At 39.2% G+C, this 17109-nt stretch overlaps 1 protein-coding gene and 1 long non-coding RNA gene across 4 annotated transcripts in view; one reads left to right on the forward strand and one right to left on the reverse strand.

The window, feature by feature from the left end:
• LOC123652297 overlaps window positions 1-2336 on the reverse strand; it is a 26910-nt gene extending 24574 nt beyond the window's left edge. The window contains exon 1 of the long non-coding RNA XR_006741560.1: window positions 1544-2336. This is a non-coding gene — a long non-coding RNA (uncharacterized LOC123652297). The remainder of the gene's footprint in view (window positions 1-1543) is intronic.
• Window positions 1-16824, forward strand: part of EBAG9 (estrogen receptor binding site associated antigen 9) — a 16870-nt gene extending 46 nt beyond the window's left edge. The window contains exons 1-7 of one of the 3 annotated variants that reach the window (XM_036436802.2): window positions 4948-4972; window positions 5389-5486; window positions 5715-5793; window positions 6539-6697; window positions 9298-9405; window positions 12077-12168; window positions 16298-16824. In XM_036436802.2, coding sequence (XP_036292695.1) covers window positions 5404-5486; window positions 5715-5793; window positions 6539-6697; window positions 9298-9405; window positions 12077-12168; window positions 16298-16418 — 642 coding nt within the window. In that variant the 5' untranslated portion in view covers window positions 4948-4972; window positions 5389-5403 and the 3' untranslated portion in view covers window positions 16419-16824. Of the gene's footprint in view, window positions 1-4947; window positions 4973-5388; window positions 5487-5714; window positions 5794-6538; window positions 6698-9297; window positions 9406-12076; window positions 12169-16106; window positions 16209-16297 lie in introns of those variants that run through there. The other 2 variants (XM_036436803.1, XM_036436807.2) reach the window with 2 other exon arrangements.
• Window positions 16825-17109: the final 285 nt, after the last annotated feature.

Consider the following 17109-nt stretch of genomic DNA (forward strand, 5'->3'; position numbering starts at 1 on the left):
GGGAAGAACAAGGAAAACGCTGGTTGGGGAACCATCTGCATGGACTGCTTTCAGCCTTTGACGATATCAACGTCTATCCTCGCTCACCAGTCGCTTTGCCAACAGGGGAGCAGTGAGTTTCCTGAGGGCTCCTTGCCCCACAATAGCAAAGACCCCGAGCCTTTTCATATTAACAGGATTACACACACACACACACACACACACACACACACACACACACCAGATTTCAAAGAGAGAAGCACAGAACGAAAGAACACCCTCGTTTAGGAACAAATGGCTAGATTTGCGGGGGAAGTGCCACTTTTTTAACCTCCAGGTACAGGAAATTCAACCAAAAATTAAATCCGAAATGAAAGAGCATTCCGCACCCCTCGGCGGCAGAGTAACTGAGCTCCACCCACACTCAGATCATAGGGCCACATGGGGGGGGGGGGCTCCCTCCGATTTTGCTGCCTACACTCTGCTTCCCCTGGCTCCCCGGGGCGGAGGATGGGACAGTGAGGGGCATAGTTGGAGCCCAGACACGCCATGGGAGGCAGAACCACGCGCATCGGACCCGGGACCTCCGCTACGGTGCTGCCCGCACAGCCAGCAACAGCCACCACGTCCACCCACTAGAGCCAATCTCCGCCCACACTGATGCCTCTAGCCCCGCCCCCAAGCGCTCATTGGCTACCAGGCCCACAGCCTCTCGCTTATTGGGCCAGACGGGACGCGGGGCGGGAGGCGGAAATGCGGGCCCGGAGAAAACCCAGAGGCCTCTTCCAGGAGGGCGTGGAGGGAGGAGCTGGGGGAGGGTTTCCCGAGGAGGAGGAGGAGGAGGCGGAGGCGGAGGCGGCGGCCATGGCAGCTGCGCGGCGGCGGCGGCGCTCGCGGCGGAGCGCGCGCCGGGCTCTGAATGAGCGGGGCCGGGACTGAGCCGGCGGGGCGCGGGCCCGAAGAGGCGACCGGCAGCGCGCGCGCACGCGCCTTGGCGAGCGTGTGTGCGCGCGTGCGCGCGGCCCGCGGCAGCTCCGAGCCGCCTCCGCCGGGCGCGCGGGCGGGAGGGGGAGGGGCAGGTGAGTGTGTGCGGCTCGCGCGCGCCCGCGAGGGGCTCCCCTTCCCCTTCTTCCCCATCCCCATCCTCGGGGAACCCTGGCCTCGGGGTGCCCTCTGGCTTGCCCTTCTCGGGTCAGCCCCCCTCCTCTTCGCTCCGCACTCCGCGTCCTCCCGCCTCCCCGCCCCTCCCGCAGGTGTCCCCCCCCCCCCCTCCTCCTCCCCTACCTTCCCCTCACACCAACTGCCAGGCTGGGGTACTGTTTCCGGGTCAGGGCGGCCCGCGGGGTGAGGGATGGGCGGTCGGAGGGGGCCCCGGGCGTGCAGCCCTGGCCACGCCGCGCTCACGCCGGGGCGATGGGCTCGCGGGGCGCCCTCCCGGGGGGACTCCGGGACCCCCATTCCCTGCCTCCCTCCCCCCGCAGGGGAATTTGCAGGCCTTGCTCCTTTCCCAGGCAGATTTTTACCCCCCAAAAAAATCCCCAAAATCCGAATTTTCCCAGCCCACCTGCACCAACTTGGAGCCATTGGGAGCGTCTCCCCGTCCGCCGCGCGCGTGGCGTCGGATGGTGCAACCTGGGAACGCTGTTCCTTTCTCCCATCTGGGCAGTGGGCATGATCTTGTGTGTGTTTGTAAGCCAGGTAGTTATTTCAGGCGGGTGATCGGGCGTGATGAAGCGTGTTAGTTGAGAAACTCCTTGCTTCCGAGTCCTCCTGGAGACTTGCAGCCCGCCTTTCGCAGAGCCTCCGCGGTGCCACGTATCCGCGGGCCTGGCCTTTCACGCGCCGCCGGATCCGGTTCCGCGTTGGACTCGGACCCGCTTCTCGCCTGCTGTGTGCAGCTCCCCTTTCCCTTTGCCGCTGCCAACCTGTGGTTGTTTTTTTTTTTTGCAATTTAAGTGCATTTCAAGCAGAGTTGTTTGTTTTTTTTTTAATCTTTGGAGCCTTATGCTAATCCTTCACCTACTTCAGAGAGCTGCAAACTTAAATTGGGGATATTCTGTGCTGTATCCAATCATATGTTTTGTTTTCCCCCCAAATGTTGGTATTGAAAACATTCGCAGTGTATGGCAGTTGTAGAAATGCAGTCCTTGGTGAATTGTTGGCTCCAGTGTGTACCAGCCCAGAGTGTGGCTTGACTTGTTTAATAAATCGTAATACCGTGTCCCTAGTAAGTTTACATTGGATTACAGGGAGGAAAGATGATTTTAATCTTTCCATGTCTGATGCAAAATTCTTTTTGTAAAATTGTAGGTGGATCTTTTTTTTTCCCCCTTGTAGCTGAGGTGTCTGCATGTCTTTTGATTTCCTAGGGATGTCATTTCTACAAAAGCCCCGAGGATTTGGCTGTTTCACGGTTCTGAAATGTATTCTGCTTTAATCTCAAGTTTTTGTGTATTCTTAGTAATTTTTAATGACGTCCTAAGTTTAAGTTTAGATGATATTAGCATATCTGAGTTCTAGAAAATGCTTTGAGGCAACCAACGTGGAAGTTAGCCTGGCACACGCTTGTCGAGTTGGTGATCTGAAGACCATTTCAAAAAGCAAAACTGCGGCGGTGAGGAAACCAGCAACATTCAAGGTTCCCCAGGTGGGGTGTGGTGAGGGAAGAGCCTGGGCTTGGGGTTCAGTCCCTCTAACTCCTGGGCCAGTGCATCTGAGCTTCACTTTCATCTGTCCATAAGATTCCAGCGAGGTGATAGAACGCACACTGGTCTCCTGTAAGGATTTTTAAAACATGCAATACCTGACTATTTTAGTCAGGGGCGCTGGCCTCATTTCCCTTAGGTTGTCAAAATTAAAAATGACAACAGCCAACACAACCATAGCTGTCTGGTGTGAGCGAATCAAAATTATACCTAATTATTTTTTTTTATTAAAATATAAAAATTAATTTTTTGTCACATTGGCAAAAAAAATGGTGTGCTGCAGAATTTTATTAGTTTGTGCTGTGAGATAAAAGATTGAAAATCTCTGGTCTAGACATGTTGAGTGCTCAAAGAATGTTAATTTCTCTCCATTCAACAAACACCCGAGTCCCCTGCTCTGTGCTTGGCATTGGTTAAGACCTAAAATGCTGAACTAAGCAAGATTGATGGAGACTCTGCCTCCTTCCCCTGCATTGTCACAAGCCGTGACAGCTGAGCAGTGAGCAGTTTCTAGGTACTGAGTCAGTATTCCCCGTCATTCTTTGTAGAATCTGTTACATAGTAGGTGCTAAGTATATATCTTCAATGAATTGAATTGAGTTGATTATATATCTACACTGAATTGAATTGGAACATTAAGTAAATATGAGTCCCAAAGAATATTCCTGTCTGCAAATCAGTGTAATTGATAAAATCAAGTGTTGCTTGATAGTTAACTTGATTGCGTTTCCCCATTTAAATGCAACTGGTTGGGAAATTTATCTTGGAAATTATAATATCACCAAATTTCTAAGAATGTTTATTGTGAGTGAGGTATTCTTGGCTTTTGAGTTAAAAATAGACCTAGGTTTGAATCAAAGTCATTGGGTATAGGAACATGGAAATATGCTTACTCTTCTGTGCAGTTCTATGAAATGAGAGCAATAATATCTATCTCCTAAGATGATTTTATGAGTTAAGTGAGATAATATTAGATAGTGCTTGACACATAGTACCTGGTCAGTGAATATTAGTTCCTCTCTCATTAATCACAAAAGCAAATGTTTTGCAGAGTGACAAAATTCTTAATTGCTAGTATTTCATATTGTGCTTATAATTGTTTCAAAGTTTTAATTGAAACAATTAAAAAATACATAAAAAATACACTTGATTGTAGATTCCATTGAATTTTCTACATACATACAGTTTTACTCCTTCCTTTCCAATCTGAATGCCTTTTCTTTTCTTGATTGATTGCACTGGCCAGAACTTCCACTACCATGTTGACTAGAAGTGATGAAAGCAGACATACTTGTGTTAGTCATAGTCTTGGACAGGGTTATCACCTTGCCACTAATGTTGTGTGTCATTCAATAAGAATTTTTCAAATTGAATGACTTCAGTGATAACTGGAAATCAGAAAAAGTGGATCTATTATTGACAAAATATTCACATCCTCTCAATAGTTTCATGCCATGTGGTCAGAAGAGATGCTTGACATATCAGTTTTCTCAAATTACTTAAGCCTTGCTTTGTGGTCTGATATGTAATCTATGCTGGAAAATGTTCATGTACATGGTCTAATATATTATCTATTTTTGTGGTCTAATATATGATCTATTCTGGAAAATATTCCATGTACATTATAAAAAAAAGTGTGTTATGCAGTTTTTGATGATTTGTTCTGCATATGTCTATTAAGTCAATTTGGTCTAATTTTCTGTATGGATGAACTGTTGATGTGAGTAAAGTATTAAAATTCCCTATTATTATATTACTGTCGATGTCTCCCTTATGACCATTAGTAATTGCATATATTTCAGTCTTCTATGTTGGATGCATAGGTATTTATGATTGTTATAGTCTTTTCTTGGATTGGCCGCTTTATAATTATGTAATATCTCCTTGTCTTTTTTTACATTTTCTTTTGTTTTAAAGTCTATTTTGTCTAATATGAGTATTGCTACCTCATCTTTTATTTTCCGATGGAATATCTTTTTCCATTTCTTCACTTTCATTCTGTATGTCTTTCAGTTTGAAGTTAGTCTCTTGTGAGCAGCCACTCGATGTCTTTATTGGAGCATTTAACCCATTTACATTTAAAGTGATTATTGATAAATATTATTGCCATTTTGTTATTTGGTTTTTGGTTTTGATAGTTTTCTATTCATCTTTTGCTCTCTTCCCTTGTGGTTTGCTAGTTTTCTTCAGTGTTTCAGGGACACCCTGTTTTTCCTGCTTGATCCCATTGTTCAGGAAGCAAAAGGCTCGGGGCAGTGTAGCTGGGAACAGCTGTAGTGATCTTGCAGGTAATCCAAATCCCAGCAATGGAGCTCCTCCCACCTTATGAATGTGGAGGGAAACTTAAACAATGATGCTCCCTACAGCTCCTGAGGGTTCCGAGCCTTCTCTATTTGGTATCTTCCTCTTGTTCAGTGGCTGATTATTCAGCCCTCGGTTGTACAGGAGACATTGTTGTCTATATGTGTATATTTGGGAAGGGGTGAAGTGAGTTCAGTGTCCTCCACCGCCACCATCCTGGACCTCCCATGATTGACATTTTAATTTTAAATTTACTGTGCTATATTTGTGGTTTATAAAGAAAAGTTAAAAAAAATATGCCTGTTTTTCACAGCTTATAATAGGACTTTTAAGCTTGACTTCAGAACAGGAATATAGATTGTAAAATCAACTTAATGCATTTATTTTTGTGCATTCTCCACAGGTTTTGAGTCCCATCATGGCTATCACACAGTTTCGGTTATTTAAAGTTTGTACCTGCTTAGCAACATTATTCTCATTCCTGAAGAGATTAATATGCAGGTAAATAAATTTTATGTTCAAATTGACCTGTTTTCTTCTTCCTAGTTAGATCCCTTCATCTGATGCATGCTTTTTATTTTTATCTTAATGAACAACTCCTAATTATTAAGGTACCTAATTCTAAAATTGGCAAAGATCTTTTATAAGCCTTAAGTTACTGTCCATACTGCTTTTACCTATGCTTGTTTAGATAGTTTTTGAAATAAATTTTTTCTTCCTTTTTTGTAGAACTGGCAGAGGACGGAAATTAAGTGGAGACCAAATAACTTTGCCAACTACAGTTGATTATTCATCAGTTCCAAAACAGGTAAATTTTTTTCAAAGGTTGAATCAATGTTTTGGAACCATATTTTCAAACTCGATTTCAGACCATTTTGTTATCATGAAATTAATTCGGATTTTTGTTGTTGTTACATATTTTGATTCTAAAGTTTTTACTTGGTTCTTTATTTTATTTCCTATTGTTTGGCTGAGATTTTCTATTTTTCTTATTGGTTTCAAGAGTATTGCTAGTTTGTGGTTGCTTGTTGGACCACTTTTATAATAGTTAAAGTCTTAGTCAACATTTATATCACCTTGGGATTGGTGTCTGTTGATTGACTTTTTCCATATGAGTTGAGGTTTGTTGATTTTTGTGTGCTGAATAATTTTGGGTTATTTCATTGATATTTTGAATATGTTTGAGACTCTTACCTTGTTTAAATACTATCAAGAATGTTGATATTCTATGTAATCAGGCAATCAACCTGATTAGGCTTAGGTTGTAAGTCCAATCCTCCTTTTGTGGACTGCAGTTCAGTTTTCAAAGTATTTGCTTTTATTTTGTTTTAATGGATATAAGAATGTCTAACTCAAAGTAAAAGTTTTTTTTTTTTTGTTTTTTTTTAGCTTTTGATGTAGTTTTGGTATGTGAAATAAAATTTATATTTTCCTCTTGGTCAAAAAAGTTTGAAACCTAAGGTTTTAGCAAGTCCGTTTTTCTAATAAACAATGAATGAAATGCCAGTTAGGTTCTCCCGATATGGCTGACAGTATTGATCAATTAAATTTAGACAGACATTGAAGAGTGGACTTCCTGGGATGATGATGCTCCCACAAGTATAAAGATTGAAGGAGGGAATGGGAATGTGGCAACACAACAAGATGCTTTGGAACAACTGGAACCTGACTATTTCAAGGACATGACACCAACTATAAGGAAAACTCAGAAAGTAAGTTAAAGATTTGTGTTTTTAGCAATTAAACTGTGAAACTGCTTTTCATATACCCATAGTTAAAATTCAACAGTATAACTAGTACTGTTAGAAAACCTATTTCTGATTATTTGTGGTCTGTCATGTTAAAGGTGAGATGTTATATATTCAAGTGACCTAGACACAGATCTAGTAATTGTACACCTTTAAAAATTATATTTAGATAAATTCTGCTGTATATCAGAATTTGTGGAGACTAAGCTAAATAAAATATCGTGTTTCCCCAAAAATAAGACATCCTCCGAAAATAAGACCTACTTACACATTTTCCTCTGAGTGAAATATAAGGCACCCCCCCAAGAATAAGGCCCCCCCCAGGTAAACATGAGAGATTTGGTCCCACTGATTCTGAAAGAAATGGAGTCACAAGAAATTCACCAGGAAATTCAGGAATTGGATTGTTATGATGATGTTCCAGAAGATGATGACATGATTGTCATTGAATAAATGAGTAAATTCTTGATACTGTAGGATTCACAGTTTGTCTGGTTTGTGTTGACAACTACCATACTACCGTACCGTATACAGGTAATAAGTTTCCTTTATTTTCATTTATTTTTATTAAAATATATTTTATTGATTTTTTACAGAGAGGAAGGGAGAGATATAGAGAGCTAGAAACGTCGATGAGAGAGAAACATTGACCAGCTGCCTCTTGCACACCCCCTACTGGGGATGTGCCTGCAACTCAGGTACATGCCCTTGACCGGAATCGAACCTGGGACCCTTCAGTCCGCAGACCGATGCTCTACCACTGAGCCAAACCGGTTTCGGCTCCTTTATTTTCATTTAACAATAAATGTGTACCGTATTCTTCTTCATGGAAAAATAAGACATCCCCTGAAAATAAGACCTAGCGCATCTTTGGGAACGAAAATTAATATAAGACACTGTCTTATTTTCGGGGAAACAAGGTACAGTTCTTACCTTAAAAGTGTACACAATTTAGTGATGTCTATAAGCTAAGTGCTTTCTGTTGTTTGTAACCATTATAAAACTGAGACAAAACATTATAAGTCTATGAAAACTTAGAGTAATTATAGTTTTGTGTTAGTCATCCATATTTTAATCCCTTTTGAGTTGAATATGGATGATCACTTAAAGATATACAGAATTATTTAAAAAAAAGAACAAAGGTTGAGTATTTTTCTTTTTTTTAATCAAGTAGTACATATACTTAAAAAAATATCATATATTACAAAAGAGCTTATATTGAAAAGCACAGAACTTCTGCCCCATCACTTTTCATAGGCAGTTATACTTTTCAGAAGCAGCCACTCATACATAATTTCCTGTTTAGGCTTCTAGTGTTTTCATTATATTTGTATTTCTCTATCTGTCTACTATCTATCTTGCTTAAATTGCTGTGCCTTGATTTACCATTCACAAACATTGTCCATTGATTTTATACTCTGGTAAATGAGGATTTATTTCATACTACTCATACCCTTCTTCCCCCTCTTTCAAATCTTATAATGTTATTATTCCAGTATACCTCACCAGTTACTTTGCTATTTATAAAATACACACATCATCTAAACTTTCATTTCTTGTTCAGTCAAGCATAGAAAATATTTTTTATAAATATGCTTTATAAATGAGGAACTTATTTGTTCCACATTTCTGTTAGAGTTTTTCACCCTCTTCTACTTTTCATCTAGTTTCAGCTATATGTTTATATTTTCAAGGCTGATAACATTTTTTAAATATATTTAAATAAGTTTGCAAGTTTATTTATTTATTTTTAAATATATTTTATTGATTTTTTTTTACAGAGAGGAAGAGAGAGGGATAGAGAGTTAGAAATATTGATGAGAGAGAATCATCGATCAGCTGCCTCTTGCACACCCCCTACTGGGGATGTACATGCCCTTGACCAGAATCAAACCCGGGACCTTTCAGTCTGCAGGCTGACGCTCTATCCACTGATCCAAACCGGTTTCGGCTCAAGGCTGATAACATTTACATGCTGTAATCATAATTGTTTTTTGTTGAGTTATCTAAATGGCTCAGTGCTTAAAAGCATTAATATGTGTATTTTTCAAGGAATTTAAGTGAGTTTTTTAGTATTTTGGAAGTATATTGCTGCTCTTAATAGTAATTCAGTATAGTACAATAGTACCTTAGTAAGTTAATTAGAATGAAAATGCTTTTAAGTTACAAAAGCAATATTACTAGCTTGAAAAAGTTAATGTATTTATAGATATCTACATGCATAGAGAGTTGGTTATATTTTAATAGGATATAGCTTTAAGTGCCTAATAACATTTTGGGGATCTAAGGTCTAAGAAAGAAAGCAAGGGAAGAGGAAGGGGAAAGAGGAAAATGTATTATTACTTTTTAAGAGAAATACAATATTTCTCACTATGCAACTGATTTGCATGACAATTTAGAATTTTGGTACTTATATAGATTAAATTTTTTTATATTGTAAATTTTAAAAAAGGTAGAACATATTTAAAATAATTATAAAATGCTTGGTTAGTTAATTATTTTGTCCGTTTTTATGTAGTGATGTATAAAATATTCCTATAATTCTATTTCAATTAATCTTTCAGATCATTATTAAGAAGAGAGAACCATTAAATTTTGGCGTCCCAGATGGTAGCACAGGCTTCTCTAGTAGATTAGCAGCTACGCAAGACATGCCATTTATTCATCAATCAGTAAGTATGTTAATGGTATCTAAGCAAGGATTGTTTGATTCTGTTTTCTTTAAAGAAGAAAAACAATCAAAATGAATTGAACACAGTGATCCCTGAGAACAAGAGAGCATGTAGGGGGGAAGCTACAATGCCTGTTTATGACTTAGCTCTATCAGTCATATTTTAATCATTAGGAGTTATTAAATCCAGCCCACATGCAAGGGGAGAAGAACTAAGTGCCACCTCTTGAAAGGGAGTATCAAAAAATTTGCAGGCATAGTTTTAAACCACTACATCTGTCTGTCTGTTCATCTGTCATATTTGTTTAAAGTACACAGATGCTTCTGAGGTCTCTGTCCAGGGGTCCTATGTTTATATAAATTTTTTATTCAGTGATCAAACACTATTTTTACTAATGCCAGATGTTATGCTACTAGTAGGTGCTAGTAATGTCATGGAAAGTAAACAAAACAGGCAGGTCCTTGCCTCAGAAGAATGCATTCTCATGGGAAAGGTACAATGTTAAATAAATGATCATACACATAATAAATATTACAGATTTAGATAACTTCTATGCAGGTACATGATTATGTGATAGCACAATAGCACCATAGACATTTCTCTAAAAGAGCATAACACCAGAATGTGCAATTCTTTATTTTTTATTTCTAAATTATAAATATTATTCATATATGTATGCTCCATATTGGTAAAGTTGTTCAAAACTCTTCAGTGAATTGGCATACAGTCCTCAGTGTATGCCACCTAACAGTAATTATATGATATTATAACATAATTATAGCTCATTATAAAGTTGTAAATATATAACTGCTAAAAGAGTTGGGAAGGGGTAAAAAGTGTAGGTAGAGGTTGTCTCCAATGCTTTTCCTCCCAAGCAGACAAAATAAGGGGAGAATGGTAGAAGACTCCTGCACTTTGTTCACTAGAACAAAAATGTTTTGATGTTTTAATATATTGAATTGATTTTTTACAGAGAGGAAGGGAGAGAGAGAGAGCTAGAAACGTCGATGAGAGAGTAACATCGACCAGCTGCCTCTTGCACACCCCCTTCCGGGGATGTGCCCGCAACCAAGGTACATGCCCTTGACCAGAATCGAACCCTGGGACCTTTCAGTCCGCAGACCAACGCTCTACCACTGAGCCAAACCGGCTTCGGCAACAACAAAAATGTTTTATCACCCATTCCACAAATAAGCTTCTTCTTTTAAATTGCACATTCTAATTTTTTGGGGGGATAAGAAGGGAGGCCTACCATTTGTATTGTCATGGTAGCTCTTTTTTTATACTAAGGATATTAACTTTTTCTGTCATCTTTTATAGTATTTCAGCTTTATATTTTGGGTAGGATATTTTTGGTATATTTAAGTTTTATATAGCAGATCTGCCTTATCTTTTACAATTTTTTCTTTTTTACTTAGAAGGCCATCTCTACTAAAGGATCAGATATCACTCCTTTTTGTAGTCTTAGTAGTTTCACTTTTTTATATCTAAATGTTATATGCAGTAAAAGTCAAAATGGATAAATTTTCCTCAATGGAAAAATGGATAAATTTATAAATAAAATAGATGTAACCTAATAACATGAAGAAAAATAGATCTTACTAGTTCTCAAATTCAGAATAAAATAATAAAACACCATATTTAGATGTTAAAGCAGAGATAGAAAAAATAATTGCCAGTAAGGTACAAGGAAGCAAGCTTTTACCTACTGCTGTTGGGAGGATAAATTGGTACAACTTTTCAAGAGCGTCATTGTATTTTGCTTCACTGGCTTTAAAAATCTTTTTGATTTAACAGTTCTACTTTTTAGAAATTTATATTAAATAGATAATTAGAAATAATTTTAAAACAATGTCAATAGGATAGTACATTTATGGATAGAAGGAGAACATTTAACATCTTTTCATTTTTAGGTGTAAGTGCTGAAAGAGAGAACATAATAAATTTGTTTACAGATTGGTTCTTGTTATTTTATGCACATAATCACTGCCATGCCTTACTAGAAACATGCCACAATGAGCATTTTCATTTCTCTGTGGAAGAAAAAGTGAACTTTTAGAATCTGGGCTGGGAAACAATGGGAAATAGTGGCCAGCCTATTGGTGAGTAGGACAGGAAAAGAAGGACAAAATGGAAGCACTCCAGTAACGTGTAGATTTTGCCTGGGACCCCCAGAGTAAGTGTCACTGAAAATCTATACAGTTCTTCTGCTGAATGAGGATGACTGTGCTAGTTTGAAACTTGGCTTTTTACTTCATCTCCAGCACAGAGTTGTCCAGTCAAGCATCTCTAATTCAGTCTTCTCTTTCCGCCACCCTGACCCTGACCCCTTCCTTTTACTGGAAAGAGAAACAGAATTGGTTTATTCTTGTCAATTTCAAACTATTATAGTGGGCAAAAAAGAAAAGTTAGGTTAAAGGAGTATTTAAAACAAAGGAGGAAAAAAGCTGGACTTGCCCTGGACTGGTGAATGCTGAAAGTCAGGAACCCCTCAGTTGTAGGCAAACCAGAGCCAAGTCATTTAGGCCTTGTTAGGACATGGTGACATGGAATGGACCTGGAGCAGATACAGGGGAATGATAAGGTCTGGATTATATTTTAAAAGATGCTCTTGTTGACTGCTGAGGGGAGTAAGAATGGCTCTTTACTATTATAGTTTTTTTTATTGTAGCCTGAATTAGGTGACTTGGATACCTGGCAGGAAAATACCAATGCATGGGAAGAAGGGGAAGATGCAGCCTGGCAAGCAGAAGAAGTTCTGAGGTATTTGAGTAATGTTTACATTGCAACATGAGTAGGATGACTAGATTTGTTCATGTTACACTTGATGTCAGGAAGCTTTTTCTGCCAAATGGTACATTTTTCTTCATTCTCATTTGAACCTCTTATAATACTAGAGGCCTGGTGCATGAAATTCGTAACGGGGTGGGAGTGTCCCTCAGCCCAGCCTGCACCTCTCCATTCTGGGACCTCTCAAGGAATGTCGTCCAATTGCCTGTTAAATGGGCAATCCGACATCCCTCTCACAATCCTTCTCACAATCCCGGACTGCTGGCTCCCAACTACTCACCTGCCTGCCTTCCTGATTGCCCCTAACTGCTTCTGCCTGCCAGCCTGATCACCCCCTAACCACTCCCTGCCAACCTGATTGATGCCTAACTGCTCCCCTGCCAACCTGTTTGCCCCTAATTGCCCTTCCCTGCAGGCCTGGTCACCCCTAACTGCCCTCCCCTGCAAGTCTGGTCCCCCAAACTGCTCTCCCCTGCAGGCCTGGGTCCCTCCCAACTGCCCTTCCCTGAACACTGGTTGCTCCCAACTTCCCTCCTCTGCTGACCTGGTCACCCCCAAATGCCCTCCCTTTACAGGCCTGGTCCCTCCCAACTGACCTCACCTGTTGGCCATTTTGTGACAGCTATCTTATATGTTGGAGTGACAGTCAATTTGCATATTACTCTTTTATTAGATAGGAGGATAGAGGCCTGGTGCATGGGTTTGCCCTGAAGGGTGTCTTGGATCAGGGTTGGGGTTCCGTTGGGGCATGGGCCGGCCTGGGAGAGGGGCCTGTGGTAGTTTGCAGGCCAGCCACTCCCCTTGGTGACCCAAGTGGAGGCCCTAGTATTTGGGATTTATTTATCTTCTATAATTGAAACTTTGTAGTCTTGAGCAGAGGTTTGGGCCAACCAGGAAGCTTGGCTTCCTCCATCGCTGGGGAAACCCAAGCCTCCTGCTTGCTCCATGGCTACAGCCGTTTTGGGGGGATTTATTTATCTTCTATAATTGAAACTTTGTAGCCTGGAGTAGAGGCCAGGGCCAGCCACCGCGTGCAGGAAGCTTGGCTTCCCCCATTGCCAGGGAAACCCAAGCCTTCTGCTTGTTCTGCCACCGGAGCAATCTTGGTTGGGTTAATTTGCATGCTCGCTCCTGATTGGCTGGTGGGCATGGCTTGTGGGTGTAGCAGAGGTACAGTCAATTTGCATTTACTCTTTTATTAGATAGTATGGGATTTTTTTAATTTCAGACCAGGCATGCTATTTTATGTGGTTAAAACCTCACAAACCACTAATGTATAGTATTATAGAAGCAAATAAATAATTTTATTAATGGCAGATAAGATCTTTTAGATATATACACTATATTGCACTACATACTTTATACTTCATTCCCTGTAAAACGTACATATCTCTTGAAATGTCCTACTATAGAATGTGAGTCATCACTATGTCATTTCTGTTGAAGTGAAAGTGACAATGCTAGTTTGAAACTTGGTTTTTCACTATGTATTCCTCCAGGTCAGAAATTATACTTTTCTTTTTATTTCCCCATGGTCTATTATAGAGCTTAGCCCCTCAAATATGAATTAAAGTAACTTATATAGCATTCTACATTTGTAGTGTATCTGAATTGACGCATTCAAAGCCCTATGAGGTCAATAATGTAAGTCAGGTACAGTCCATTCTACTGAAAAGAAAATATACTGGAGGGTTTCAGGTTTATTTTTGTTGGTTGGTATGTTCTTATTTCTTTGTTCTTACGAGTAATAAACTTAATTCTTGCTATCTGGGTTAGCTGAAAGAGTAAAAATAAAATTTACTTAAGAGAGTTTCTGACTATAATCACTGATGAAAACCCAGCTATTTAAATGTATCTAAATTATATTTGCATCTTGAAAGATGATATAGTAAAATACAGCTATTTTATTTTAAAAGATTGCTTTTTTAATAGGGATAGAAAATGAATTGCCCTTTATCTATTTTAACAAAAAAACTAATTTCATTTTTGTATTTTCCTTGCTTGTCTTTATCAATAAATTACTATTACCTTGAACAACCAGCAGAGGGTGCAGTTAAGTAACTAGAAGTCATGACTGACTTTCTCTTTTGGTTGTGTTCTTGTTTTCAGGGTTCCCCTTCCCCTACACCACATGTGTCAAACACAAGGCCCGCGGGCCAAATCCGTCCCGCCAGGCCTTGCAATGTGGCCCGCACCGCGCTGTCATCACTGCACTCCGCTGCGTTTCCATCACAATGACAGTTTATGACTGTTCAGTAAACCATTCGGCCCGTGATTTAGGCTGGATTTTAGATTTTGGCCCCTTCTCTGATTGAGTTCGACACCCCTACCCTACACACACACACACACACACACACACACACTAAGGGGTCCATTTTAAAAGCTAGTAAAATTATGAGAGTTTTAAATATTTCATTCCTATTTGATAGTTATTTAGTATAAAGGAAATATTTTTAAAATTTCACACGCCATCATTTATATATATGTGGACTATCCAAAAAGATAGACCATTTGTCTTTTTACTCTCTTTTTTGGATAAATCATAGATATTGAATTCTGAGTATTTTAGAAGATATTGGGGATTTTACTAACCACAAGGATAAAGAAAGGGGGAAAGGGCTGTTTATTTTGAACCCAGCAATCCTAATAACAGCACTGTAGAGCACATGAGTTCACAAATATCTAAGCATTCGCTGAACAAAACCTTCTCTTTCCCACGTTATCCTCTTGTACCCTGAATGAAACAAGACCAAAAAACCAAAGTTAGTGTTTCACGTGATACCACATCTTAGTAAGAAGACATGTTTTGTGCCAAAAAGTTGCCTAAACTCTTACCACTACTATGATCAATTTCATTAAGGAAAAAGACTTTGATACCTTAGTAATTCCAGATGTGTATCAACAGAAAATATATTTTGTCTGCAGTAATCTCTGCGTTTCTTCTTGTGCCAGAAACATTAATTGTTTATGTTTATATTTTAGCTACTGACCAGATCAAGGCTTGAATATCCTGTTTGTTTGTAACATAGACAGCCTTTTATGATTCTTTCCCTATCTCCCTTACCATGGGCATTTTGACTGTTTTAGTGCAAATATCAGTTTTGCTTGAAAGTGGGAAGAACTAGTGAAAACTAAAATTTTAAGAACTATTATTTTAAAGCTGGTTAATTGGCGGTGATGGTCAAATGTTGCCTAAAACAAGTCTTTGCTTTCTTGAATTTTGGTCATTTTAACTGCTTACTCCCAGTTGTAAGTATAATTGAGATTTGTATATACATTTCACTCACTGTAGTCAGCTTGCTACTATGTATATAGGTAATCTAGTAATCTACACTAGATTTTTCTTTATATAACCTAGTTTGGCCTATGCTATGCCGTGCTACAGCTTTCTTCCTCAACCCTGCATGTTTCTTATTTCCTCATACCCTAAACCTTTAGATTTAGGACCAACTTCTGTTTCTCTCCTTTGGCTATTGCATCACCCACTCCTACTCTCATGATGTGCAATTAGTTAACATCCTGCATGCGGCCCCTTTATTAGTAGATCTGGTCAAATGTCAATCCTTAATTGTTTTTTGTTTTGTTTTGTTTTGTTTTTTAACTACATCGTTTTGCCTGAAAATCCAGGATGAGATCTTTTTCTTTGTGCTTTTTAAAAATTATTATTATTGATTTTTTTATAGAGAGGAAGGGAGAGAGATAGTTAGAAATATCGATGAGAGAGAAACATCGATCAGCTGCCTCCTGCACACCCCTTACTGGGTGTGTGCTCACAACCAAGGTATGTGCCCTTGACCAGAATCAAACCTGGGACCCTTTAATCTTCAGGCTGACGCTCTATCCACTGAGTCAAACCTGTTTCAGCCATATTTGTGTTCTTGACATCCTTCACTGTTTTTTAAATATTACAGGAATGGGAGATTGAATCGTCAGTATCAGCCTTTTCTGAATGGTATATAAAACAAGCAGTGAAAAGAATGAAGACTTTTTACCTACATTTGATGCTACTAAAAAGACACTGCTATTTCTTTCTGGAATGTATTTGCCATTTTACCTGCGTGGTATTTTCTAAAAGTGAAAATGGGAATATGTTTCTTTTCAGGCAGCAGAAGATGGCAGAGAGAGAAAAGAGGGCAGCAGAACAGCAAAGAAAGAAAATGGAAAAGGAGGTACAGCGGCTAATGAAAAAGGAGCAAAACAAAATTGGTGTGAAACTTTCATAACAAATGTTCTTCATATGTCATAGTGCCACTGGAAGAAATACAAAATCCACAACCCAACCAACATTTGTATGGATCTAAGCGTATTTCCCGAATACAAACACAGTTTGATTTAATGCATTCATCAGGCCATTCAGGACACTAGGATTCTGTCAAAGTACCTTGAACTTGTAAGCGATTGAGACTCAAAAGAACAAAAAAGACTTATGAGACTATTTTCTTCAACATGTTCCATTATAAGACAGTTGTTTGCTATATGCAAATTATTACAAATGGAATATGCCAGTACCTCTTCAAGTTGGTGTTTCTAGCTGAATAAATAGGTGTAAATAATTTTGTGGTGGAAAGAACTTTGTCGTCCATAATGTTCATTGTGCATAATGATAAAATAAATAATTTTAAATATTCACTTGTTTCCATGATTACCCGACCTAAATCAGACTAATCGCAGGGCTTTACCTTTTCTGTTTCCGTTGTCAGAAGCTGGTGTTGGCATACGTTTCCTCTAATTTGGACTGTCATTGTTTTTATTCAGTACAACATGAAAGAATCCAATGAGTTTAGTTTTCAAGAAAATAACATTAAATGCAATTTTATTTATCATAAAGATTTTTGTACATCATTTTCTTTTAGATGGTGTTATAATGTTATAAATATTTAGAACTCTCCATCTTCAGGGCTGGGAAGAGACGCT

Source organism: Pipistrellus kuhlii, unplaced genomic scaffold (genome assembly GCF_014108245.1).
Source record: "Pipistrellus kuhlii isolate mPipKuh1 unplaced genomic scaffold, mPipKuh1.p scaffold_m20_p_14, whole genome shotgun sequence".
Classification (NCBI taxonomy): domain Eukaryota; kingdom Metazoa; phylum Chordata; class Mammalia; order Chiroptera; family Vespertilionidae; genus Pipistrellus; species Pipistrellus kuhlii.